The sequence below is a fragment of the Mucor velutinosus genome (assembly GCF_035048745.1).
Source record: "Mucor velutinosus strain NIH1002 chromosome Unknown tig00001544, whole genome shotgun sequence".
Taxonomy (NCBI): Eukaryota; Fungi; Mucoromycota; class Mucoromycetes; order Mucorales; family Mucoraceae; genus Mucor; species Mucor velutinosus.
Genome location: NW_027041908.1, coordinates 1,395,638 through 1,422,975, shown reverse-complemented (window position 1 = coordinate 1,422,975; position 27,338 = coordinate 1,395,638). Strand labels below are relative to the sequence as shown.

General features: G+C 39.8%; 10 protein-coding genes across 10 annotated transcripts; 6 read left to right on the top strand and 4 right to left on the bottom strand.

Annotated features, from left to right (window-relative positions):
* Positions 1-3,726: 3,726 nt before the first annotated feature.
* Positions 3,727-4,428, bottom strand: ATC70_005779 (uncharacterized protein; the record flags this gene model as incomplete). Its single annotated transcript, XM_064825062.1, has 1 exon — positions 3,727-4,428. One exon carries the CDS (start codon positions 4,426-4,428, stop codon positions 3,727-3,729), a length of 702 nt encoding a protein of 233 aa, XP_064680439.1.
* A 274-nt stretch (positions 4,429-4,702) lies between these two features.
* Positions 4,703-6,189, bottom strand: ATC70_005778 (Coatomer subunit alpha; the record flags this gene model as incomplete). Its single annotated transcript, XM_064825061.1, has 2 exons — positions 4,703-5,509; positions 5,569-6,189. 2 exons carry the CDS (start codon positions 6,187-6,189, stop codon positions 4,703-4,705), a joined length of 1,428 nt encoding a protein of 475 aa, XP_064680438.1.
* Positions 6,190-7,357: 1,168 nt separating this feature from the next.
* On the top strand, positions 7,358-10,684 carry ATC70_005777 (uncharacterized protein; the record flags this gene model as incomplete). Its single annotated transcript, XM_064825060.1, has 7 exons — positions 7,358-7,643; positions 7,705-7,800; positions 7,859-7,969; positions 8,026-8,112; positions 8,174-8,233; positions 8,288-10,342; positions 10,413-10,684. The coding sequence occupies 7 exons, from the start codon at positions 7,358-7,360 to the stop codon at positions 10,682-10,684; spliced, it is 2,967 nt and encodes a 988-aa protein (XP_064680437.1).
* An 80-nt stretch (positions 10,685-10,764) lies between these two features.
* Positions 10,765-12,053, bottom strand: ATC70_005776 (uncharacterized protein; the record flags this gene model as incomplete). Its single annotated transcript, XM_064825059.1, has 4 exons — positions 10,765-10,934; positions 11,005-11,049; positions 11,116-11,638; positions 11,706-12,053. The coding sequence occupies 4 exons, from the start codon at positions 12,051-12,053 to the stop codon at positions 10,765-10,767; spliced, it is 1,086 nt and encodes a 361-aa protein (XP_064680436.1).
* A 1,725-nt stretch (positions 12,054-13,778) lies between these two features.
* On the top strand, positions 13,779-14,030 carry ATC70_005775 (uncharacterized protein; the record flags this gene model as incomplete). The annotated part of the gene is made up of 1 exon (XM_064825058.1): positions 13,779-14,030. The coding sequence occupies one exon, from the start codon at positions 13,779-13,781 to the stop codon at positions 14,028-14,030; it is 252 nt and encodes an 83-aa protein (XP_064680435.1).
* A 233-nt stretch (positions 14,031-14,263) lies between these two features.
* On the top strand, positions 14,264-15,848 carry ATC70_005774 (uncharacterized protein; the record flags this gene model as incomplete). Its single annotated transcript, XM_064825057.1, has 8 exons — positions 14,264-14,325; positions 14,384-14,403; positions 14,485-14,500; positions 14,563-14,645; positions 14,701-14,791; positions 14,850-15,091; positions 15,153-15,280; positions 15,336-15,848. 8 exons carry the CDS (start codon positions 14,264-14,266, stop codon positions 15,846-15,848), a joined length of 1,155 nt encoding a protein of 384 aa, XP_064680434.1.
* A 5,617-nt stretch (positions 15,849-21,465) lies between these two features.
* On the top strand, positions 21,466-21,759 carry ATC70_005773 (uncharacterized protein; the record flags this gene model as incomplete). The annotated part of the gene is made up of 1 exon (XM_064825056.1): positions 21,466-21,759. The coding sequence occupies one exon, from the start codon at positions 21,466-21,468 to the stop codon at positions 21,757-21,759; it is 294 nt and encodes a 97-aa protein (XP_064680433.1).
* A 1,428-nt stretch (positions 21,760-23,187) lies between these two features.
* Positions 23,188-25,037, top strand: ATC70_005772 (uncharacterized protein; the record flags this gene model as incomplete). The annotated part of the gene is made up of 4 exons (XM_064825055.1): positions 23,188-23,373; positions 23,435-23,935; positions 23,991-24,070; positions 24,128-25,037. 4 exons carry the CDS (start codon positions 23,188-23,190, stop codon positions 25,035-25,037), a joined length of 1,677 nt encoding a protein of 558 aa, XP_064680432.1.
* A 169-nt stretch (positions 25,038-25,206) lies between these two features.
* Positions 25,207-26,354, top strand: PSD2_2 (phosphatidylserine decarboxylase; the record flags this gene model as incomplete). Its single annotated transcript, XM_064825054.1, has 5 exons — positions 25,207-25,324; positions 25,383-25,473; positions 25,527-25,701; positions 25,755-25,916; positions 25,980-26,354. 5 exons carry the CDS (start codon positions 25,207-25,209, stop codon positions 26,352-26,354), a joined length of 921 nt encoding a protein of 306 aa, XP_064680431.1.
* A 93-nt stretch (positions 26,355-26,447) lies between these two features.
* ATC70_005770 (uncharacterized protein) lies at positions 26,448-27,292 on the bottom strand (the record flags this gene model as incomplete). The annotated part of the gene is made up of 3 exons (XM_064825053.1): positions 26,448-26,493; positions 26,551-26,991; positions 27,048-27,292. 3 exons carry the CDS (start codon positions 27,290-27,292, stop codon positions 26,448-26,450), a joined length of 732 nt encoding a protein of 243 aa, XP_064680430.1.
* Between the last annotated feature and the right edge of the window lie 46 nt (positions 27,293-27,338).

Here is a 27,338-nt window from a genome sequence, read left to right as displayed (position 1 = left end):
ATATCGAACATTTTTTATAAGCTACAAATAATAATCCTTTTATTCTTTGTGCTTAACATTTATAATAGTACTAGCGTATCTGAAGTCCATATCTTCTTATAGTATAAATCGATATCGTACATCTAATCCTGTGTACATACAGTTTATATCTAAATCTGGTAACTGGATGAACTGTCGGAATGCAGATCATAGTGGATGTATTCCACAGTGTCTTCCCAAAGTGCTCAAGAGTGTCGACCAATGATGTCTTCAAAATATCGACATACAAGTCCGAGTTTACTGAGCCTTCAATAATGGCAGTACCATAAACAGGCTCCTCCGCTGTTATACAACTACAGAACATGACCCCACCGTCATTTCCCTGCATTTGAGGCTTGACTTGATGAGGCTGCATGGTTCGGTCACCATTCGTCCAGTAAAAAGAATTACCATCTGAGCCCCAAAGGTTTATTCTTGTTTTATCCGAGAACACCCAACGGCGCCAATCAGCAATAGTAAGATGCCTATGCTTTTTAGCCCACGCCAATTGAAGCCGCTTGTTTGTCTTGCTAACAAAATTGGTCTTTACTTTTCTACGAGATTTAAGTCCATTTCGTCTCAATGACTTGCGGATGCCATTAATTGACATATCATGGCCCATCGATCTTAAAATTTCTTGTGCTGCTCGGGGATTATCTAAAGCACCTGATCGAAGTTCTCTTGCCACTAGGTACATAGTTTTAGCACCAACTTTTTTTGGTCTTCCGCCAAGAGGTCTAGCTGGGTCAGGGCAATATAGTTTTCTGAGCCTTGTAAGGGTAGAATTACCCACTTCTGGATACAAATTTTTTATCTTTGAGAGCGAAAGACCACGTTAGAGCAAAGATTGGAGAATGTTGCGCAAATCTTGTGTTAAACGAGCAGGCAAAATGAAAGTTTTGAAAAAAAATAAGAAAGCAAAGAAATAAAGAAAATACATGAAGAAACTAGCTTCTTTTACACTTTTAGAGTGCTCCTGGGATATTAAATATCCTGAGCATACCGCGGGTAGTTTTTTAGATTTCTTCAATACGCCTGTTGGAAGTAGAGATATCAACCATTTTATATCATCTAGAATTACCCACCTAACATTTTTGCCACGTCTCACTTTAGCTGGTTAGACTGGGATTAAAATATAGTCCAGCCATAAGGTTTTTATGTTGCTGTAATCCCTATAGGCTGTTCTATCGAACGCAGTATGGGGTGGCTTTGTTTTCCGAGTTTTGGCAATATACTGGGTAAAAGTCAAGATTATTTAAACGAACGGGACAGTTTTTCCCCCCTACAGTAGCTTGTGGGGTTAGTGGTGACAGAGAGCAATAAGTGCTGCTATTGTGATATCTGGCAAATATTGCTGATGTTTGATTTAAAGTGGTAATCAATGCAAGAGCACCGGCAATAAGGGTCAATTTGAGTAACCTTGTTGGAATTGGATGTGCTACTACTGTCGTAGCATAATTTAATAATGTAACCTTGACAGTTTAAGATGTGAGGTTTGTTATTGAAGAGTAAAAGCCTTCATCTGGAGTATTGTGCAACTATGGCATCAGGGCATAGTTGTCGTATTTGAATATGATGCTTGTTATTGATTTTATTATACTTGGATAAAGATAACATCACTTATTACGATTACCATGGGTGTGATGGAATACAATGTGATCAGGAGTGATTCATTCACACGATGTGCGAAATACGTAAGCATCTTTACGTTTGTATGTTTAAATGGTTGTTGATGCACATTTGAGCGCTTTAATGGTAAATTCGAATAGCATGAATTTGAATGAGTGATAGTTGATGAATTCCAGTTTTCAATCAAGTTGCGTTTAAGTGGCAATTTCATTACATCCTGTACTATGCAACGTATAATACATTTGCCTCTCAAATATGATCTATATCCTAAACAAAAATAGCCCTTTTTGTACCCTCTGATTCTTAAATACCCACTCAAATTCATACATGTGTGGCATACACATGCGATGGCTGAACGGAGGTTGAATTTCAATCGTTCTAAATGATGATTCATGAGTTTCCTAAATCTATCGACTTTAAAATTACTTGATTCTTGATAGTAAACATTCATTCAAACTTATATGAAACTTGTAGAGAATTTAAAGGAGAATACAATGGTATTTATATCAAGTCTCTGGTGTACATTGTTCACCTGATATTTAGTACGATTGTTTTTGCGATTTTTTGACTGTTTTCTAAAGATTAATCAGTATCTGTCATCAAAACATTTTGTTAAGCATTACTAAGCATTGTAAACTAAAACATTTCCTATCGAATGAGCTTTTGATTGAAGCACTGGCATAACTCTATCATGAAATATTGACAATATTGTCCTGAACAAAAAAAAGGCCACCCAATTTTTTCGCTTGTTATCTATCACAGGCAGATTTTGAACAGAAATCCATGATTTTGCATGATACTCTTTTTTGACCATATCTTGACAAATACTCACTGGATTCGCACAAAGCAAAGACCATTCGATAGCTCTGCGTTATATCCATTATGTGTTAAGTTTTCAGGTACCAGATATACGTTCCCTTTATTATGAATTTGCTCAAAACCGCATATTTTATTGACGACAGTGTTTACCATTGGTTGATTGTGTAAAGCCTACTTGATACGCCTTTTGAGCAGTCTATGGCTTTGCTAGTCCATACTGACTCCTACATGCTGACCACGACATGATATTCACTGAAGCACAATCCAAAATTGATCTCAGAATCCTTGGCAGTGCACGTTGAAGGCCCCATCGTGGCTACGGCAATGTAACCAGTTGCTCAAGTATCATCGTCTGTACCCCCTATAGGACGCTCATAGACTTCTCTAATCAGGCCACTCATGATGATCTTGCTCTCCCTCCATTTAGACGCACTGATGATTCAAAAAAGTACAGCTATTAAACACCTTTTTGCTTCTACTGAGAAGTTGTCCTCACACTTTTTATTTTAGGCTCATCTTGTCTCCCGCATTTCTTGCCCACCAAACCCATGGCGAAGGAGGAATCCCCAAATAAAGTGGCGACCTATTAAAGTCCTTAAAGTCGATAATTAACACGATTATTCTGCTTGTATTCCCAAGAAAAACAGAGCTGCTCTTGAGAGATTGGCTTTGAACCACACGATATAGCACCCCCAAATGTTTAGGTACTCAGTCGTTTGTGCTGACGACACTTGAACGATTTCATCAATGCGCTATCAAGCATGGCTGATAGCAGCATGACATTGATCTTGTCAATGATTCTTGTGCGCTTTTAGATAGAATCATTGTTCAACTGAGTGCGTCTAATCATATCTCAGCCAACAGAGGATATTTTCGCCTGAAAAAATAATGTAAGTTCGATTTGTTTATTTACGTTTCTCTGCCATGTACCCAAATTTTGGATACAACAGAATTGAAAACTTTATTGAAATGTGCTCCAGCACGCAAAAATAGGTTGATCCAGCTTGCTACCCAGATTAATTATTTCGTACTCAAATGCCAAACATTTGCAGATGGATGACACTGTATAGTTGGCTGCCAATTGACCTATCAACATGATACATGCCCATTTTTGCACACAAAGAGATCCTATGTATATATAATTGTACCTGTGTCGTATGACATTTTTTATTATTTTTTCAGAGTAGAGGGTGAGATTTGAAGATAAATTTACAAGGGGAGGGGGGGGAGGAGTGAGGGTAACATGTTTATATAGTAACATTATTTTCTTTCAAATTGCATTGAGCAGTTATGACCAGCAAAGGCTGGTTTCTTGGTGATTTTGTATTGATCCATCCAGCTGGAAACAGTGGACACTACTTGCTCTTGCGTCTCTTTATCCACTCGCTTTTGTCCGCGTTTATACACAATGTCGATTTTGACCTTGTTTCCTTTATCCAAAAACTGTGCTGCCTTGTTTAATTTATGCTCCATGTCATGCTCACTCACGTTCCAGCCAAACACAATCTCCTTCAGCACAGATTCTGGCGATGTTTGCTTCTTCTTCTTGCTTAGTTTCTCCTTTTCAAACAGTGATTTCTTGTCAAAAAGACGGCACACAGGTGGTTTGACGGTGGGATCCACTTCAATCAGGAAATAACGAGAGCGATCAAATTCCAGCAGCACGTCCTTGACTCTGCAACGTTCCTTTACTTGACCTTGTTCATTGACAAATGTAATGAAACGAGAGCTGATTTCCTCATCACGACGAGATCTACCAGAAGGTGATTTTTGGACTTGTTGAGGTTGCTGTTGCTGTTGTTGCATTGGTTGCAATGGGCTCAATGGACGGAGAGATTGACGTTGACGTTGGATGCCATTGACTGTGGAGCGAATAGGGAGTGCTTGAGCGAGAGAACTATACTGGTTCACTTGAGAGACCAATCTCAAAGTAGGCTTCAATAAGTGACGAGTTGACAACATAATGTGATGGGTTAACCAAACAAAAAAGGAGGCCTCTTTTTATAAATGTCGAACTGTAGAAAAAAAAAAGCTTATTGAGATTTTCATTCCCCTGTCCAAATCTAAACTAAATAGCATGGTTTCTACCGTCACGTTCAATGCTGATTTGTGGAGCCATTTGGTGCTGGGAAAGCAGCACACACACACACACACACACAAACAAGGAGATTTTTCTTTATCAGATGAAATTAGGATATAAGTTTATATACAAGTAGTAAGAATAATTTAAATGTTTCTAAATAATCGAAGCAATATCGTCCAAGGTGTTCAAGATGCTTGATTTCTTGACAGTTTCGCCAGAGATAGACTCTAAATTTTCACCTCCGTATGAAAGCAATGGTGAGATCTCGACTTGGATTTCCTTGTTCAAATAACGGCCACCTGCCTTGTTAATGAATCGCTCGGCTTGACTCAAAATATCAGCTCTGGATGTCTCGGGACAATCCACACCAGCACCCGGCCCATTCTTCAAGGGAGAAAATTCATCCATGCGATCTACCTGAAGCACACTGAATGCTTTGCTGTGTCCAAATACATCGAATACAAAGCGCTCCAATTTGACTCCATTAGGCTTACTGGGCTTGATAATCTCACCAGTGGCAGTATCGACATGAGCAATTTTCTTGTTGGCGACATGGTACTCTAGTTCATCCGCAAACGTAGGCACTCGCTCCAAAAATTCAGTCGAGAAGAAATGATTGGCAATGTTGGCTGCGCCAAATGCCAATTGTCCGTTCTCCAAGCGCTTTTGTGCAAGCTCTTGACTTATTTCAGAGTACTCAGCTACACCATATTTACCGTTACGACGAGCTACGACACCAACAGGCTCTTCAGGCATGCTCTTGGGCACCACCTTGATGCCACAATCTGTGTTACGAGAAGCACAATAACCGATGAAGACGGGATCGGCAACACGGGCTAAACTGTTATCGACACAGTAACAATGAGAGTAACGAATGCCTCGCTGCTTGAGCGATTCAATGACACCCTCTCTGTGAAGCGCACTATAGATACCACCATTGCCATCAGGAGCCACAGCCAGCTATGAAGGCACGCCAGGTCAGCAATCCCATTCTAAAGCACCCTCTATACCCACTTTACCTTTCCCTTGCTCTCGAGCATGAATTTACCATCCAGAGTAAAACAAGGCATGACACCTTGCTCGAAAAAGATGACATTTTCAGGCTTTAAACCAAAGTAATTGTGCTTTTTAAAATAATCGCGAGTAGGTTTATCAGTGGGGCCCGAAGTCATGATATACCACGGAATAACAGCGTCTTGGCCATCCTTGGCGGCCAACGTTTGCAGACGACAGATACGTTCCGCTTGCAATTGGAACAGGGACTTGTGAGATGGCAGCCCAATGTCATAGCAGCCCTTGGGTTCAGCAGATCCCAAGCGAGTGCCTTGACCACCTGCCATCAAGATGACAGCCACCTGATTTTGTTGGATCAAGCGCATTCCCAGTTTACACCACTCTTCACGGTTGGAAGCAACATCCCCAATCACCTCTGTAGGAAGAGGCTCCAACTGACATGCCAGGTTCTCAGGCCCCTTCATCGCTTTCTTACCGGTCTTGGTCACCTTCTCGATGTCTACCTTGCTCAATTGACGCAAAAACGCTTCTTGTTCACTGGCAGACAGTTGCTCAAAGAAAGTAAATACATGGCCCTGACCAGCTTGGTGGTACTTTTCTCTGAGTCCTTGATAATCCATGGTCATTTTATTGCTAGTGTTTATTGATTGATGCAAAGAAAGAGAAAAGAGCACGAGCCAAGAATGATGGATGGCCCATTAAATAACAATCTTGGGCGTGTCGGCGGCCTAATGAGGTATTGTTGATTTCTTTTCGCGGCACCACACTTGTTGCCTATTTATATCTCATTAGGGTTTTCATTGTTTGTATTATAAGATTGACCGCAAATGACATGTAGAATTGCACCAGTATTAAAGTCTCAATCCTACCTTCTATGCCTGCTTATAGTATCATACTGTATGATTGTGCCTCTTTAGATTACTGCCTGAATTCATACAACACTCGCTGCTCATCATGGATCACGGACATGGATGAAACATCTAATTTTAAGATTTTATTTTTAGATATGTTAGTAAAAAGGACCCTCTTTTTTTATGGCTTGGACTAATTATACCAACCCACTCTCCATCGACCTGTCATTGGCAAATGATCATGATGCCCATGTAAGGAAGATTGTCTTAAATGCCCAATGCAATCTGTATGCTCGTTACTGCTGCAGTATCAATGTTTGAAAACACAATTAAAAGACTGACTTTGACATGACGAAATGCTTAGGTGATTACATTCGTGTTGAGCCCCGCTTTAAATTGCCTCTGCTGGTACCTTGGGTATAGCAAGAGTCATCTGTAATCTCGGGAGACGTTGTCATAGGCTTGGTTTCTGTTTGGCGCTAATATAGTACTGAACCGACTCAAACAGAGAGAGAGAGGCGCTATGAGATGTGCCATCGAGCCACCTGCCATGTATACACAGCAGATCTTACTTTATTGATCGCAGGAAATGCAAAATTACTTGGGCTGCATGGCATAAAATATTTACAAGGCTGTTGAGTCACATAACATGATATATTAGATCAAGTGTAAGCGTTTGTCCATGGATTATATAGCTTGACAATGCTGTGGGTGAGTTTCTGTTGGCGGCAATGTCGATCCCAATTCTTTTCAATGCTACGTGCTCAAGGTGGGCCATCCATTATCCCCACGCGGCCCAAGAACACATGACTCTGGATTTCGATGGCAACCACCACACGATCAGGTAGTGCAGATCCACGATGATTTATAAAAGGTGCATTATTGTGATTTTTCTACATTTCACTCTTTTTTCTTTTGAGATACACGTATACCGCGCCAGTTGATGAATAGCATACATCTGGTCATTGTCTTTTGCTTATTAGTTATAACAGAGAATGCAGTGCATGCTACTACGAATCAAGCTGCAGCAAATGATATAGGGTTCGTTGACTACACCAATAGCCTAGCCAGTCCATTCTCTGCTGCGTTCAAAGATAAAGAGGAATGTCCACCCTGCTTCAACTGTATGTTGCCTGGTTTCGAATGCCTTCAGTTTGCAAATTGTACAGACTATGACGGTAAATGCAAATGTCCTCCTGGATTTGGCGGTGATGATTGCAAACAACCATGTAGGTGATATAGAGGTGTCTGTCTTGATGTGCCATGTATGTGTACTCACTCATGCTTTAGTGTGTGGTGGTTTGGACGAGGGTAGAAATCGATATCCGCGAGAGAATGGCACTGTCTGCGATTGTCCTGATGGATGGGAGGGTATTAACTGCAATGGTATACGTACAGCAATCCCATCTCACGCTGGCATGATAAAGTAACCGTGATTGCATAGTGTGTACCAGCGATTCCGTGTGTGATGCCTTAGTGCCAACAGGACAGAATGGTACCTGTTATCGTGGAGGCTTGACTGTGTATGAAAACCATCAAATGTGCAACGTTACTAGTAAGTCTCATTGGCCTTGCATGATTATATATATATATATACTGACTTCCATCTAGACAGAAAGATCTTGGATCAACTCAAGGACCAGATACCTCAAGTAACATTTTCTTGCAATCGACATGATGCAACCTGTGATTTCCAATGTAAGTTGTGGAGCTACTACATGTTTGTTTATCACGAATATTTACATTATTGCACTTGTAGTCTGGGTGGATCAGATTGAATCATTCTACTGTCATTTGGATACTTGCGCTTTCAAGCAAAGTAAGTAACAAATATGATAGAGTACTATCAATAGACTAAGATCACATGTCACAGCATATGAATATGATAGAAATACGACGAAATACACCTGCGACAAGATTGACTGTCGATGTATCAAGGACGAGATGCTGTGCGGCAAAGACGGATCCATTGATTTGACCGACTTTTTGAACGATGAAATACAAGGACCTGCCAGCTTTAATTGTAATGGAAAAGAGTGTGTCTTCTCCGAGCCTGCCATGAACGATTTGATCTCTGCTGTCTTTGGCGATGACTCCATCTTTCTCAACTGCAACTCGGGCGAATGTTTGCATTATACCATGGTGCCTGGCTTTGAGCGTGGTGAACGTCCCATCAATTGGATCATGATTGGCAGTGGTCTAGGAGGCGTCGCCGTGTTTTTGATATTGGTGGGATCCGTGGTCACCTTTTTAGCCAAGAAATCGACTCGACATGACGAGATACGTTTAGCAGATGATGAAACTGGTAAACTCATGTCTGAACACACGCCTGTCGATCTTGTATTTGATCGCATTGGCTATACGCTGCCCAATGTCATCAATCCCATTCTAGTCAATACCACAGGCAGAGTGAGATCGGGAGAGATACTTGCTATATTGGGTCCATCAGGTGCTGGCAAAACAACGCTACTTGACATTCTTGCCAACCGTACAAAGACAGGTCAAGTGACAGGCAGTTTGTATGCCAATGGTAAACAAGTGCCACGTGAAGAATATGCGCAACTCATTGGTTATGTCGATCAAGAAGACACCATGATTCCTACACTGACAGTGTACGAGACCATCTTGTATTCTGCCCTACTGAGACTACCTCGCTCAATGAGTACAGCTGCCAAGAAATTCAGAGTGATGGAGGTCATGCAGGAGCTCAACATTGACGGTATCAAGGACAGCAAAATTGGTCAGCCTGGCAGTCGATCTATCAGTGGTGGTGAAAGAAGAAGAGTCTCTATTGCTTGCGAACTGGTCACATCGCCCTCCATTTTATTCTTGGATGAACCCACCAGTGGTCTAGATGCTTACAATGCATTTAATGTGGTGGAAAGTCTCGTCTCCCTGGCAAGAAACTACAAGCGCACCATTGTATTCACTATTCATCAACCACGTTCCAACATTGTGACACTATTCGACCATCTTGTCTTGCTGGCAAAAGGCCATACCATCTACGCTGGACCACAGACACAGACACAGGCATATTTCAGTCAGATGGGATACACTTGCCCACCTGGCTTCAATATAGGCGATTATGCCATTGATCTGACCATGGGAGCTATCAAACGTGATAATGATCGTAGCAGGCAAGTCGATGTTGTTGTCGTCCAAGATACACCAGAGAACAACAACGCAACAGACGGATTGACACCACATTTGAGGCAGTTGGCACAAGCGTACAATGACAGCAACATGGCCGCCGAGTTGAGAGAAGACATTGATCATTCTATACAGGATACCAACAACAACAGTAGTGGCAGCAGTAGCGTCATCTTATCTGGAGACACAGCCATCATCAGCACACACAAAAAGCCCACCTTCATCACACAATTCCGCATCTTATCAGACCGCACCTTCAAGAACCTGTACAGAAACCCCATGCTGATGTTTGCTCATTACGGTATCACTGTTGTGCTTGCGCTGGTATGCGGTGGCCTGTTCTATCAAGTGTCCAACACCATTGCAGGCTTTCAGAACAGAATGGGCCTGTTCTTTTTCTATGAGGCCCTGCTTGGGTTCATGTGCTTGACATCTTTGCAAGTCTTTTCTACAGAACGCATCTTGTTTATCCGAGAAAGAGCAAATGGCTACTATTCACCAGGGACCTACTTTTTTGCTAAAATCTTTTTTGATATTATCCCTCTGCGTGTGGTGCCTCCATTGATGATGGGATTGATATCGTATTATATGGTGGGTTTAGTGGAAGGCGTAGATGAGTTTCTCAAGTTCCTGCTTGTTTTGGTCTTGTTCAATTTGACAGCAGCTGCACTTTGCTTGGCAATAGGCGTTGTTTTCAAGAATATCTCAATGGCTAATCTCTTGAGCGTCTTGGTTATGCTATTTTCCATGTTGTTTGCTGGCTTGCTGCTCAACAAGGGTATGTTCACTACACAGCCATGCACACACATATACGACCGATATTTACATTCAATTTATATACATTATAGATAGCATGTCTCCTGCGTTTGCGTGGCTCAAATACCTGTCCTTCTTCAACTACGGTCTAGAAGCGTTACTGGTGAATGAAATGCTCTACTTGCAGCTTGTGGAAGAGAGATTTGGACTCAACATTGATGTGCCTGGAGCCACTATTCTATCCACATTTGGTTTCAATGCCAAGAATTATTGGCCAGATGTCGTTCGCTTGGCTTCCATGTTTACGGCATTCATTACATTTGTATTCATTTGGTTGGTCTTTGTAGTCAAAGAGAAGCGATAATCTCTCTTGCTCTTTTTTTTTAATACGTTTCAGGTATAATAATGCATGAATAAATAAAATAGGATAGTTTGACAGATGATCTAATCTGTAATTCGAAGTTCTTGCTTGCGGTCTTTAGCGTAGACATCCTTGTACTTGTTATAAATAGAGAAGAGCTCGTCAATGTATAGTTTTTGAACAGCCAAGATTTGTTCCTGAGTGGGATCCGTTTCGCCCTCTTCTAACGCAGGAACGGGAATAGGTTTACCAACTGGATTTACAAATCATTGTGTATTAGCGATTATTCAGCTTAAAATGCTCGAGATAAAAGCGAGACTTACCAACTGTAGTAATCTGATGTCTGAATGGAATAATTCCCACATCATCTATATAGCATATTATATGTGTGAGTATATACACATAGATTCCCCGTTTCCACTTGTGATACTTACAGTTGAATATGCCTCGAGCATGGAACAATGGCATGGTGAATCCAAGCATTGCCTGCATCTTCTTTTGGTACATGAACACCTTGCTTCCCTTTGCATTATCCAGCTGGTCGTACACTTCATTCTCGCCAAACGAAAACACAGGCACGAGTGAAGCACCATGCTTGATAGCCAAACGAATGAATCCCAATCTTTTACGCAAAACTAAATCAGCTGTGCCCGGTCTCGCATTCAAAGATTCTGCAGCTCCTCCAACGACAATAGCAATGGATCTGCCGGGTCCTGATGATAGAATGTTTTCGCATGATCGACGAGATACAGAAGCGATACCGAGCGCCATAATGACATCTCTGTAGAATGGAATGCGAAAGTTTGAATTCAATGTCAATAGGGAAGGTGTGATGCCAGGGAACTTTTCAGAGAATCCTGTAGCTTCTGTGGCAAATGCTAGTTGTGCTCCGTAAGAAATGATACCATGGGGATGATATCCAAAGACATAGTTATGCTTGGGATCTAGATCGTGCTCCTTTATACAATTGTTGTATGTCAGCACCTAGCTTCTGCTTATCTACAACCATATCCACCGTGCCTACCTTGATCAATTGAGCGGGAAAATAGGCTGCAAAGTATCTCCATAAAGTCCAATGTCTAGCACGTTCAAACCGTCTTCCACCAGACTCGGGCGCTTTATCGACATAGAGGAATGAAATGTATGCAATCAGTATGGGCCAAAGGAATTTATATGTTGCCATGAAAAAGAAGAGTGAAACCAGTATGAACATCATGCTAACCCAGGTACAAACAGCCAGCATCTGTAATCGCCTTTCAATTGGAATTCCTGTGATAGGAGCCCAACGCACTTGACTTGTGGGCTTTGATGCTGTTTCCTTTGTTGTTTGTGATGGCTCTGATGCCACTAATGTTTCTGATGATGAATTCATCTTGTATATATATATACGCTAGAATGAACGGAAGGTTTGTATATGTGTGTTATAAAAGGAAGGATATAAAAACAAGAAAAAATAAAAGAGAAATAGTTTCAGCAAAAAGTTTTATATATATAACACTGTTTGAACATTTGTCACACCTAGTTAGCCCTTATATTCACATGCTTCAATCATTGTATTACACGAGCTGTTTACTCATAATCACAATGATAACAAGTGTATAATTAAATGGATTACACAGAAAAGAAATCTACAGAAACTGGCCCTGGCATCTGTAGCATGTTGAAAAATAGATATTTGCATTGAGGTTATGCACCTTTTTTGTCGATATCAACTCTTTTTACATTGAAATTAGCTCCTGACTCTCTCTTGTTTATTTGGTTGCTATGCCAGATACCATAGCAACCAGGAACAGAGAGCTTGGAATTTACCTTGACAGCCAACGAAAATCGAATCTTCGCATACATTTCATAGTGTAAGAGGTTGGGAATGCTGCATAGTGAAACCAAAATGTAATATTCGCTAGCGTGGCTATAACTGAACCTTCTTTCTTGTAGCCAAATCCCGGTTGTCATCCACAATTGCCAGGATACATTTGAAAATCTTGGCCACTGATGTGTTTTTACTACTTTTTGTCATGATTGCAATCAAGCTATACACATTCTATCCGAGAAGCTTGGTGATTTAAGATTATATCCACCATATCCATGAGAAATATGCATCCAGATATTTGATTATAATGCATGTTATAAAACGTGGTCAAATTAGCGTCAAGGCTACACAAAGCAACAAAAAAAATGATCTACATGAATTTCAATGATTTTAATAATGACAGAAAGTGAATTATGAAACATTCGCCTCGATCCAAGGGCCAATGCGTTCAATCATGTATGTTGTTGAGCTGTTCACGAATGTTGGTCATCTTAATTATTATATGGTTCTAGAATGAGAATTTGTTCCTTTGGGCCTCTAGAGGTGATACATCATGTCCCTGTTTATATTTAGAGGTAAAACCAAGAAAAGCTTATGATTTTCTTCTATTTCATCCACCACATCATTAAAGCAAGGGATTCTCATAGCGCTCTAAATGGTAATCTCGGGTGCAAATCCACATTGTGGAGGAGACAAATTTGTGTATTTTCATAATCAGGCCATGTCCATGAGTGTGAATCTATACCTGGATACGCCACCAACAACCTCGGTTGGGCTTTTATCCTTTGTTTCTTTTTTAATTGAAAATGTCATCATCATTATTATTATACCGTTTTAAATAGATAGAGTTTGATAAGACAGAAAATTAGAATCTGCACAGATGAATAGCAGCTGAATCCATCATATAGGGTCTAGATGACATTTGCATGTATACAAGGAGTTGTCTATGACGTTCCATTTGTGTGGCATTATAAGTATATTTCAAAGCTGGCAGAAGATTTGCAACAGCGCCTTCATCTTCAATGTACTGCAACATTTACTTAACTTTTGTAATAAGAAAGAAACACTTCGGCTAATCCAATGCCTTAAGGGTTCCTTTTGTAAACAGATGGGTGTATAAATAGAGAAATATTGCTTTTTATAGTGAATTGCTCTTTTTAGGGTTTTGGTGTATCACTTTTTTCTATAGTGCCCCCCTTTTTTTCTTATATAAAAGAAAGCATAACCCTCCATCGATGTTTATTTCCTCTTTTTCTTTTCTCTTTCTCTAATCGACCCTTATTCGACATGAAGCTTTGTGGTATTAGCACAGCTGTATATGCAGTTCTCTCGGTGGCACTTCAATTGAGTCAAGCAGCAACGACTGCCTCTGCCTGTGATCCCACTACATGTAAACTGCCAAACTGTCTCTGTCCTTCATTATCACCTCCAAATGGAATGAATGCTTCTGATGTTCCTCAATTTGTTACCATTACATTTGATGATTCCATTCAACCTGAATTGCTAGCTACTGCAAAAGATCTCTTGAATGTCAAGTAAGTAGACTCTCTCCTTGAATTATGCTGTCGTCTCCTCTTTGTCTCATCTCATACATTCTCTCTCCTTTTTTCTTGTTTATGAAGGAACCCTAATGGTTGTGCTGCAAAGGCAAGTATATATATTTTATGTTATACAACACCCTCTCACTCGCTGTGTTGTGTGACCCTAATATCAAAGAAAATGATTATGTCTAACGCATCTTATTCATCAAATAGGGCTCTTGGTATGTGTCCATGCTTTATACCAATTTTGCCTTGGTACAACAATGGTATGCTGAAGGCAACGAGGTCGCCGAGTAAGTCTAATAGATTGCATAATGTGGCTGCATATAACTCACTCAAATCTTCTTAAAGCCATACATTTACTCATGTTGGTAAGCATCGCAATGATATTCCTGTAGCATCACATTATACTCATGTTTGTTTGCTTTTTTTTTGTTTGCATCTGTAAATAGGCTCTCCATCTTCACAGTAAGTGGAATGCATGCTCGATGTTTGATAGATGTCATACATTAACACCGTATTGCTAATAGAGAAATCGCTGCTGCTCGCGCCATGTTGAATCAATACGGTGGTATCCCTCTTGGCAAAATCAAGGGTTTCAGAGCACCTTTCTGTATGTCATTTTCAGCTAAATGATGGGATGAGAGACTGAGTATATCCTTTTATAGTGAACTACACTCAAGACACTCTGCGAGAGATTGCTTCTCAAGGATTCCAATACGATACGTCTGCAACTGGCGTAGTCGATGATTGCTACTGGTAAGACTTTCACCGACTGACATGTCTCGTATGTAAACTTACATACACCGTTGTACAGGCCATACACTCTTGATTACGGTTTAGCTAATGATTGTTGGAACAATGTATGTGGCTCTGAACTCAAGTTGCCTGGTGTCTGGGAGATCCCCATGTATGCAGTTCAGGATAATGCAGGAACCGCTCAATTGATGGACGTGTACCTTGCTGGCTCTCCTTCTGATGTCACTGCTTGGTCCAACGCCAACTTTGATAGACATTACAATGGCAATCGTCAACCTTTTGGTATCTACGTTCATCCTAGTAAGTTGGCTATGACGTGGTGAATGAATACAGTAGCGCTCAACCCTACGAATCCATATAGCCCACTTGACAAACTACCCTGGCCTTGCTGATACGACTGCTCAAAAGAGTGCAGTGGTCAGTTTCATTCAATCACTTCAAGGAAAGCCTGATGTTTGGTTTGTCACCAATGACCAATTGTTGCAATGGGTAAGTGCTATACGGCCACTATCTAGATCATTTTATGCTCACTCTATATACACAGATGCAAAACCCTGTTCCTGCAAGTCAGTTAGCCAACCAGCCTTACATGCAATGTACTACTCCCAACATTGGCAAGGAAATTTGTAACGGTTTAGAGAACATTACTATTGCCAGTAACGTTGTCTCTGGTAGTTTGCTCAATTCGTGCAATTTTAACACTGCCAATTGGGCCACTTGTTTCAACTGTCCTTCTTCTGAGCCCACTTTGGAAAACCCTACACCCAATGCTGCTGTTGCTTCTACTGATCCCAAGTTCCGTCATCCTGTTCCCAATAATTGCGATAGTCTTTGGTGGGATCCTATTGCCGGTCAATGTTTATGCTCAAACACAACTTGTGCCTACAATGATACATCTGTTCCTGTTGCCACAAATACCACTGTGAACAAGGTCGTATCATCTACTGGAAACAATTCTCAACAAACCAATGCCGACAAGAATGGTGCTGCTCAACTCACTGCTACTGTGATGGGTCTTGCTTTGAGTGCTGGTGTTGCTGCAATTATGGCATTGTAAGCACATTATCCATATGAATTGGAGATTATGCCTCTCCCTTCATCTCTTTTACATTCACTTGCTCTCACACAATTGAGTGGATCATCTAATTCATCCATCCCATCATTCTTAGCCTTCATATGTTATTGTAAAAGTAATTTCATTTAAAATTGTCTTTCTTTTTCTCACTTTTTATGTTCACACTGTGCTTCTACTCTTAACAAGTGTATGATTTTAAGATTATCCAAAGGGGTCAGACTGACTTGATCAAATGTTTGAAGCCAACTTGTCTAGTTTTTTGACTAAATAATATTGGCTAAGATGGCATGCTTTAGTATCCAAAATAATAGTTATCCACCGTATCTTTCAATTGTACATACTGGGGTGGCGTCGTCGATTTGGACGCTTGCGCAAAACATAATTGGATGGTAGATGTTGATATCAATTCTTCCTTTTACTTGGGTGTTGGTGCCTGATAATGATTGACAAACTGCTTTTCTCACCATTAGTTTCGTAATTGCTTTTTGTTTGCTCTGGACAAGGCTGAACAAGTTCCTTCATGTATTTTTCAAAATATGAGTGTTAAAAGGATTGGCTGTGGAAAGTTTTCTGCGACAATCTGGGGAATTGAATTTGCCGTCAACTTTTTCCGAAAAGAATTGATGAAAACATTATGCTTTTACATTTAAAAACGCCCTGTTCTTAGACGTGTTGACTTGGGTGATAGAATAGATTCAATCGTTTATCCTGAAAATGCCATAACTAGGATTATAACTGAATCTTGTTGCATGTCAAAGTTTATGATCTGATGTGATCAGTGCTTGAATTAATTGTTTCTACGCATTTAGGGATCCAGTTTAGAAATGATACATCAAATCTGTCTTTGCTGAAAACTTTTTCGTTCACATATTCTTTCTCTCCAAGATTCACAAATCTCTCTCCAAACTGGATCATGACGTGATGGATAGCCTACTTCTTGGTGAATAAAAGGCAGCCATGAGACATGTTGGTTACTGAAAATGCTTGAATCGATATTGATAGGTATGAGGAGGTAGTAATCATGGCCAAGCTGATGGACGAGACTTGCTGACAGTTCGCAATTCGGATTCACCTTCTCAGCCTACTAACAAATAAATATGCGCATCCAACAAACAAAAGTTCATTGCTAGCCGAAATCAACACGTATTCTTAGTTTAATCCACACCACCTTGAACATCCCATCCCTCTAATTTGATATTTACATCTTCAGAAAACAATACATATGAGTACTAATCTAAATTTATTTAACCCTTTTAAATAACTGAAAAGTAATGTATATAGCTCGTAATAAAACAACTAGAAATAAATCATCATCCATGCTTTTCTTTATTTTTGCCTTGTTGATATTGATTGACTTTTGATTTCATATCTGTGTTGCTGGAATTGTAAGTGTGGCAATGATGATTATACAGAGAATTAAACGAATGGTGCTTATTAATATGACTTAAATTCATTTTAAGACATATAGCCTGTTATATATATATACCCATATAATTCTTGAAGAAAGAACTACAATTGATCAAAAAACCGGTCAAACTATTGAAAATTCTATTCTAGTGGTAGCCGTTTCATTTACGAAGGATCCTTGTCCGCTTTATCGTAGAGCCCTGAACACAATTTATCCGTCTTACTATTCCCTTAGCCAATGTCGTTTACAGTAACAGGACGTTAAACAATGATTTAGTTACAATAAAATAACAATTTCCCTTAAAGAAAAGGAGGATGGTATCTAGTGTTGTACTGCTACTGAGTTTCCAACAACATGTATGAATGGACTTTCCGTTTGGTTATAAGACTAAATATGATATTCGCGTTGTGGGCAGTTATTAAAAGTGTGCTGCTGACCTGATAAAACTCCTGTTAACCCGAATATGTTGTAAACTTCAGGCTTCCATAATATCATTGATGTTAAAGTCGTAAAATTACTATAAACGCGCATTTCAAAAAGAAAGATCTGTACCTCAGAATTAGGATAATAAAGCATCTATCACATAAAAATTAAGTTCCGTACAATGCAGAATTTCAGAGACATCAAACAGAAGTGTAATTTACTTACTTCTCTGGCAATACAACCCACTACGCTGTCGTTTTAGGTCGAATTCTGTTCAAATCTAGTCATTTTTAAGCACGAATAACACATGCCACAAAGCGTTTTGGGCGCTTGGAATAGCACCACACGCCTCCTCTTGGTTACGCTTTACTTACTGAGGCTTTACCTCAAAAAATTTTGAGTCATTGCAAATCCATGAAAATCCTCATATTTTTCATGTGTACTAGTAAGGGAAAATTCTTGAAAATCAAATGATCGCGTTTTTCACCTAAAAAATGAAGACTTTTTCTATGATACATATTAGATCAAATTGATCGTAAAAATGAAATGCAACACTGGAGATTCTTTTTTTGAGGCTTTCATATGCTAGATTCTGACATAATCACAGAAAACCTGTTTTCCTATTTTTGGAAATTGCTCACTATTTTTGGTCTGAGAGCTGAAAGTAATCAGCGCCGCTTGATGCGGCTTCTTTAGTTCTCTAGAGGTGTATTAGAAAGTTGGGTGTGACAACGACAGTTTTCATAGTCAAATTTAGCAAAAAGGTTTAAAGGATGTGAGATCAAGTCAAATTTGAGCACGAAAATAACCACTGCACAATTTCAAATTAAATTGCCGCAGCTACAGCTGCTACGGCAGAAGACTGAGGCCAAATCTACTGGTCGTGACGTCGGATAGAGCGCCCTCTCATTTTCCCATACGCTCGTTTTTTTTCCCTTTTTGCAAAACGCGTTTAGTATCAAACCATGGTGGTTTTGGAAACCGTTTCATTGATAATACCACTCTAGCTTCTGATAACGCTGTATTGTACTTTGAGAAAGACTTGGCGCTGCTTTTTTAACGTAGAATATATTAGGTACTATTCGATAACGAGCATTGAAAGGCATAGAATTAACACTAATTGAATTTGTTTATTAGGTTTTGATAGTTTTTTTGCTTGTTTGACGTGGGTACTGCTGCCATTACTTCTTTGGTATCTCTGCTGTCTGCGGCTTTGGTTTATCATGTCTGGCGACTGCTTCTTTGGTCTTTGTCTGGTCTACTCTCTTTGGTGCATGCTCATTCTCTGGTTTATATCTGGTGATTGAGTATACCCTTATGGCCTACCTGTGGTGGTGATAAGAGGTAAGTAGCTTCTTTTGTCTTTGTCTGCTCTCTGCTGATGGCGTTTATTCTTTAGTTTTTCTATGATGCTGCTGCTGCTTTTGCTGCTAATATGGTCTTTTCTGGTCTACTGTATTTGGTGCATGATTGTTGTCCTCTGGTTTAACTCTGGTGATTGCTTCTTTGGTCTGTCTCTGGTCTCTGGTGTCGTTTGTTCTTCGGTTTTTCTATGGCGCTGCTGCTGCTGCTGCTGCTAATATGGTCTTTTCTGGTCTACTGTTAGTTGGTGCATGATTGTCCTCTGGTCTGTCTCCGATGATTGCCTATACTCTTCTGGTCTATCTTCTGTGGCTGTGGTACGTGGTAAGTATCTTTTTTCTTCTGGTCGCAATGATATGAAACTTCTTTGAACGCTTATATCTTTTCTTCCTTTCTCGTGATAATGCATTCATGATGTTTGCCTTGTTGCGACTTTTTCTTCTTTTTTTCTTTTGTTGGTAGTGTTTCCTCTGTAGCTTTACATGAAACAATATTAGTCATTATGTTGTATCACGAACTTATAATGTCACTGTTGCTTTTGCAGCTGTGCGTATTTGTGTCATCATGTTGCTTTACATTCGACTATTACTACCATGCGCGTTGCTCATGGTTGCATTTTTATTGCAACAACAACGAGCTTTTTTGAACATCTTTGATGTTGTATTTGTTATGCTCTTCTTTGACTCGCTTCGTGTAAGTGTCTCTTTTTTTTTATCTACATACTACTATACTCTTGTAGTGTTATGTTCATTTGTTCCTTTGATTATGTTTCTTTGAAGCATACCTTTTTTTTTTCGTTGTGTGGATGTGCCTATCCCTGAAGCTCAACAAGACTTTATCCGAGGCTAGGAGGTGGATAGGCTGCCTCCACTTGATTATCACTACTTACTTTAGTGATGATTGAGGGCCTTAATGCCAGAATCTAAAGCTAGGTGGTGTAAGTAAGGCATACTCTAGCACCTGGGGGAAGTTTGATGATAGTAACGGCTATATTGCTATATATAGCGGCGCTTAAAATTTTGCCTCACACCAAAACAGGGGGAAACCCTCGCAAAATTTTTTTTAGGTTAGCGGAGTTTTCAAGCGATTTGATTGGCTCAGAGGTTCAGGGACCGAAGGATTCTAGCTAGTTGATATCCTATTAATCTGCCATTTGTAATGAGTTTATGTTTGTAATAAAAGGGTAGCGAAATCGATACAATTTAAAACCTTCTTTATTTAAGAGTAAATTAAGGTGCTAGTACTTGATACAGTTTCCGTTAAACAGTTTCATGCAAGGGACGCCCTTTAAATTCACTATTATGTGGGAAAGTTAACATAGATATATATTATCTCAATACAAACAGCGTAGCGAGTTTCCCGGTTGATTCTTGCATGTAATCAATACAGTTAAAATAGGTCTAAGTGATTCACAAGAAAATAAAGGAACAACAAAATACAATAGAAATCAACCATATTATTTTATTTATGTATAATAAAATGAATTGAATTGATTTATCAGAAATAAATTATTTATAAAAAGAGTATATATGAAATTATTAATCAGGTAAAGAAAATCGTTTATTACATTGGATATAAGAGGGTTTATATACTATTCGAATTGAGGGATTTGATGTGAGGGTAAGGTATTAGATGGGTTGATTTGGGTGATAGGATAATAGATCCAATCTATTATCCTGAACATGCCATGATATGGATCGTAACTGAATCCTGTTTCATGTCAAAGTTTATGATCTGATGTGATCGGTGCTTGAACTGATTGTTTCTACGCATTTGGAGATCCGGTTTAGAAATGATACATCATGAATGTCTTGGAACTGACTAAAAAAAGGAGTGTTTATGTACAACATTTGTAGCTAGCTTGTAGGGTTAGTAGTAATAGAAAGCAATAAATGCTGCTGCTGCTTTATCTGGCAAATGATGTTGATGTTTAATTTAGAGCAGTAATCAACACAAGAGCACTGCTGGCCATAAGGGTCGATTAGAGTAACCTTGGTGGGCTTGGATGAGATATCGTCGTAGCATGACTTAATGTAATATACTATATTACTAGAGCTGAATTAATGGATTAGATGCTTGGAAGCGTTTTATTTAGAACCGGTTAGTGATATCGTGTTTCGATGTAGTTTTGCACACGATCAAAGTGGTTGTATCAAATGTTCTAACAAGTTCTTGGGCTGTTCTAAGGTCGTTTGTGTAAATCATGCTAATCATATTTTACAAATCATTTGTTGGCTAGATAGTAAACGCATTTGTAGTATATTGTAAACCCTATCATAATTAAAAGTACGTAAGTGCATCCTCTGGATGCGTTCTCAACAAAAGTGTAATTCTTTGTATTTTGATATGACACGTTTTTGAATTCCATAAACTTTTTAAACTTGAAGTCCTCATATTTTATTTTGAATGATGCAAACTCTACTACTGGTTCTGTTGGCACTGATGCTCACCATTGCTCTGTATTCGAAGATGCAAAAAGTCTTGGTTCGAGTTGGTCTTTGTCGCTTTTACAAAGTGAACACAGCAATTGCATTGAGCAATAATGATGTTATGCATAATGGTATGGAAGCTCGCAACGAATACGCTCGCTTTAATCAAGCTTTGAGCGATGACGCTCTATCTACTTTTGATAATGAAATTAAATTCCAATTGCTCACCACTACCATTCATCATAGTGTCGATAATGAGATCCAGCCCTAGGGGACGGATCACGAAGCAAGCATGGCTCGAGGCAAAAGGATGTTATGCAGACGGCCTTTTGAGGCTACAAGATATTCCATCACTATGCCTGAAAATGGTGCCCTTGCTTCAAATACCGGAGCATTGAAGCGCTCGTTGATCATGGCCAACGAGAGCTACAATCTTTTGTTTGATGATATCGTTCAGGCAAGCCCATCTTTGTTTATAAATCCTAATGTGAGCGGAATAGTGTCTTCATACACGCCTCATATTCAATAAAAGGGACACACATTCAATTACAAGAAGTTCATCTTTCCTACGATGGATACTTGTTTCGAGCAGTCTCAAGATGTACTTAAAGAGCATCTATAATTTAGATTTCTGCCTGTCTCGTAATGGATTAGCGCCTAATCTAAGAAAGGTTTCCAATCTATACACTTGGGATCCTGTTATAATAAAGAGTTGTCGTGAGCTGATGTCTCGCCTTGAATTAATTAATTTTTTTCGACCCAATTTACCTTGCTTGTCAAGGTTGACAGCCCCACTGAATAAGCATTGGAATACACATGTTATAAACAAAGTATGGAAACCTGGATACACTGCATTGATGAAGCAGTTGCAAAAATTGTTAGACAGCTCAGCAGTGTTGATTATGCTGCCCAACATGCATTATCCTATTCGTGCTGCACCAAATATATCTGCATATGCAATCAGCGCTGCGATGTATCAGATAATCAACAATAAAATCAGGTATCATGGTTTTATTGCACGCAGCTTGGAGCCATTAGAGCAACAATGAGGAAGCTCCAAGCATGAATTAGCTGCTGTTGTGTACGCATCCAAAGAGTTCCATCGATAACTGTATGGGCGCTCATTCTATTTGTTTGTGGATAATCATGTTATTTTGTTCTTACATATAGAATCAACATTGGACACAATGGTGGAAGCCTACTATGATACTATAGTAGTATGAATATCTTGGCATTTCACATGTCTGTAATTTATATCATGTCTATAGCGCAGGTCTTCATTATATATTTATCCGTGGTGTATCTATACATCCAACATCAAATAAGGAGATAAATGAGCCTCTCTGACTAGAAAGAAAGATTTGTGAGGCAAGTGATAGAGAAATATGTCCCCAAGCCAAGTTTTGATCGAAATGCTGAATAACCTGGCTTCTAGTATTTGATCAAGTCAATCTTTTTTTTTTCTTTTTTTTTTTTTTGGACAATTTGACGTTATACGAAGGTTGTATATTTTTTCATAGAACTAGGTGATGTTCTGTATTCTGAGTAAAGACAGCCTTCTACAAATCAACTGTGGCAGCCAGAATGTAGACACAAGTGGGACTGAGGACCCAATTTGTCCCTGCGCTTGTCTCTGTCTTTTTTTAAACTTCGTCTCAGAAAAAAAAAAAAAAAAGGGTTCTTCATCTCCAAATTTTCCATGTCGAGTGTCGTAGAACGAGTGCATCAATGCCTTCTCGAGAGTAAATTGAATAAGGATCCGCATGTCTCGGTCAAAGGAGCATTGACAATAGTCGACATACTCGTTGCTGCCAAATGTTGTTTTCGATGCTGCCTTCGTTTTCTAGGATGTACAAATTTTCGTATTTATGCCTTTGAAGAAACGGTAAGCAACAAGCATTGTATGTCGAGTATTGAGGATAGTAACTCATATTTGTTATTAATAGGAACTGCGTGATGCATTCAATCAGCTGTTGTATCAAGACCGTCAACTCAGTTACAGTGTGAATGGAAATGCAGTATGTTCAGCTTGTCTAGGTTCAATTCAGTTTGCCGATTCCTATGTAGACAGTGTATGCGAGCAACTCAAAAAGGAGGATTACAAAACAGACAGCTGCTGCTTGACATGCACGTTGCCTGTAAGTATCTTACTGCGTGATCATTTGCTCAAGGTACATGTCATGAATACACTGGTCGAGGTATACATGGGTCAAGAATACGCATCAGATCTTGTCAGACTTTACAAAGATGTCAACGTCAGAGATCCCAAGGATTTCTTCAAGTATCTGTTTGGCATGAAGCTGAAAGAGAAGACTGGACTTCACCTGGACGCTGACGGTGCTTTGCTCATGACAGTGATCATCAGCCATGAGCCTACAGCAAAAGATCATTTGTTTTTGGCGGAATTGAAAGAACCATTGCTGAAGATGAGAACAGTGCGTCAAAAGGTAAGAGCAGACAAGGCAGTCAGGTTTGACATGGTTGATACTGACAATGAATCAGAAAATTCGAGTAACTGTGGGCGATTCAAGACCTTGCATAATTGAAGCTTTGACGAAACTAGACAACGAAGAAGCCAAGAGGTTTGTTGAATAAAGCAGATCTCATAAGGGAAACCCTAATCAAACATGGCATGATAGCCTCACCGCAATTCCACCAGCCGAACCCACCGAAAGAGCAAAATTCGATTCAGTTACCTTATTGCATACTTCATCGTATGTAGGTGGACGCTACCTCAAATTCTCTAGAGAATACAGCCAAACACCATGGGCAATCAAAGGTCGCAAATTGGCAGAGCACTCGGTATCCGACTGTTTCGCTGAAATTATCCGCAAATACCATCGAGCCGATGATACAAAATTTGTAACAGCAGGACGCGAAGATGCCAATGTCCGTATGCTAGGAACGGGTAGACCTTTTTATTTGGAACTCATTAACCCCAGAACACCTCGCTTATCCGATGAAGAATATAGACAGATTGAGCAAGAAATCAACAATCAGCCTATTCACAAAGACAATGTGCAAGTGCGACATTTGGGATACATTAAACCCGAGTATACCAGCATCATCAAGGAGGGCGAGGAGACCAAAACTAAGAGATACCGAGCTCTTGTATGGCTGTCTGAGCCACTGACTGATCAAGTCATTGAACGCATCAACAAGGTGGGATCATCGCCATTCACCATTCAACAAAAGACGCCTGTGCGTGTATTCCAACGTAGATCAGCTGCAATTCGTCCAAAAGTCATCCACACATCCACCATTGCTAGACTACACCCAAATGTGGATTTGAATAGTCCTGAAGCACACTATGGTGTACTGAAGCTACATACGCAAGCAGGAACCTATATTAAAGAATATGTACACGGTGATCTCGGTAGAACATTGCCCAATTTGGCCTCTGTGGGTGGTATTCACTCTGCTGATTTATTGGAATTGGATGTGATGGATGTGGATTTGGTATGGCCTCCTCAATTTGGAGCTATTGCTGACGTTGAAGAGACATCTGATGTATCAAATGAAAATAATAAGCGTCCTTTATCAAATTAACAATAAACACTCTGTTTGATTTCTATCTATGCCTCTGATCGCTAAATGATGCATTGATCCACACCGGCCACTGGGTTGGACAAGCTATAACAAGCCACAACCCTGATTGAAGTGCCTGCCAAACGATAAACAAAAAGCTCTGAACTGCTGCTTATTTATTTTTGTCCATATGATAAAAAGCTCATTTAGCAAGTTAAAACCTTCCTTGTTTTTTCGCCAAGTAAGGCATGCCGAAGTTGTAAACACCCCAGCATCTATATTCTTTGGTGGCCATCATAATAATTGGGGTAACTACGAGGTTGAATGCATTATGGTCATGACCACGCACCAAACATTGCATTACAGACAGAATCAATCGCATTGCCAATGAAGCCAGTCGAGTCAAGATTGATTATGACAGTAAATATGCTTTCAAACTGAAGCTGGCTGCAGAAAAGTAATCATACAATGCTCAATCAGTGTTTAGTCGAGACTTATATGTGCAATTAGGCGTGGATTATCATCTGTAAACGAGCTCAAGAAGGATATCTTGGCAAGAAAAGTGGACTCGCAGCCACTATCACCACCGCAAAGGCCAACCACTAGACAGGCGCCTTCAACATCAACGCCAAAAGCAGTGAGTTCGGCTAAAAAGACAAATACGAAATACGAATCAAGTGCTCCTGTATGTGTCCTTTGCAACACACGTATCAATCTCACAACTCATGTTGAAATTAGACATTAGACAAAATCGTGAAATTGGATTTACTAGCAAAAGAAAGCAAAGAGTCCATTGCCAAAATCTGGACACGGCATTATGCTGACAAGGATGGCATCACAGCAGTGATCCCAGTTGATACCTACTCGACAATGTTTCAAGTCTCACAGAAATATCCATTGGTAAGTAACCATTTCTTACTGTGCTTGGACTACATCATTGATTGCATCTCTCTTGCACACCAGTTCATACTACCCATGCCTCGAGACACTGGTCTGGAATTCTTCTTTCTCCAATTCCAGGCACATCAGTGCAACATCACATCACTGCTCGAATACAAGACAAGAGGCGAAAAAGCGAGACCTTTCCTGACAATCACACACTATCCAGAACTGGCAGACACCAAAGGCATCGTCTTGATGCGAGGCGAGATAAACGAAAATCCCAAAAAGATGATTTCCGTTGCTAATGCTCAGTTCCTAGCTTTTGCTGTGCAACAGTTCTATTCCACAAACAATCCTACATCAGTGAAGTTGGTGGAAACGTTCAATACATCGCCCGAGGAATTCAATTATCAAGATTTGATCAAAGAGTTGGAGAACATTATTCCATTGCAGTAAACAGTCTTTCGTTCAGATGATGATCATTTGTTATATTGTGCTTTTTTTAATGGATTTTTTGATGATTATAATGTTGTTTGAAAAATATACAGTCTAAAGCGAACCAGTTACGGTTAAAATATCGTTGGCCTCAATAATGCTATTGGAATGATTAGCCACTTTTGTTACATAACACATCACTCGCAAATACACTTACTCCATGACATTGAATTCAAGTGTACCATCCTCTCCACCAATGCTTGCTCCAGTAGCTTTGTTGATCCATTCACCATACTGTGTTCTTGTTCGCTCTTCAACGACGGCTTCTGTGACATCTGCGTTCTCACTTTCATCAGCTTCTTGAACTGCCTCTTCGACTGCTTCTTCCTCATTGATCTTCCATTCGTAAGTAGATGTAGGGATACGAGATTTAGGGATGGAGGCGTTGAAGGTACCGTAGATCAAGAGACCGATATGATCCTCTGATTGCAAATTAATACGTCCAACTAGCTTTGTTCCTCTCTTGGGCTTCCAAACAAGAAATTTGACAGTGATGAAGAAATGACAGAATGGGGAATCGTAGAGAATCTTTCCTTTATCTGCGATGAATTGAACATCGCTGTGTGCAAGAATGATGCCATCTACTTCGGGAACATATCTACATGGTAAACATTTAGGCTTTTTCCAGAGGGATCTCACACAACACAAACATACTTCATTAAAAAAGCGTTCAGCTGCTCATTGACACCCTCCATTGTCTTCCCTGACCACATGGGAGCTAAATGCAGATATAATTTGACAACTACTTCTGAAAAGGAAGTAGCAACAGTTGGAGCAGGTGAGCCTACGGAGGATGCAGGCGAGCTAGGTGCAACAATCTTTGTAATCGACTTGTGCTTCTTTTTATGGCCCTTTTCGGAACTGTCCTTGTGTTTGCGCTTCTTTTCCTCGATGGCCATTGTTGTGAATGATGTTGGTTAAAAATGTTGTTGGATTGATCAAATG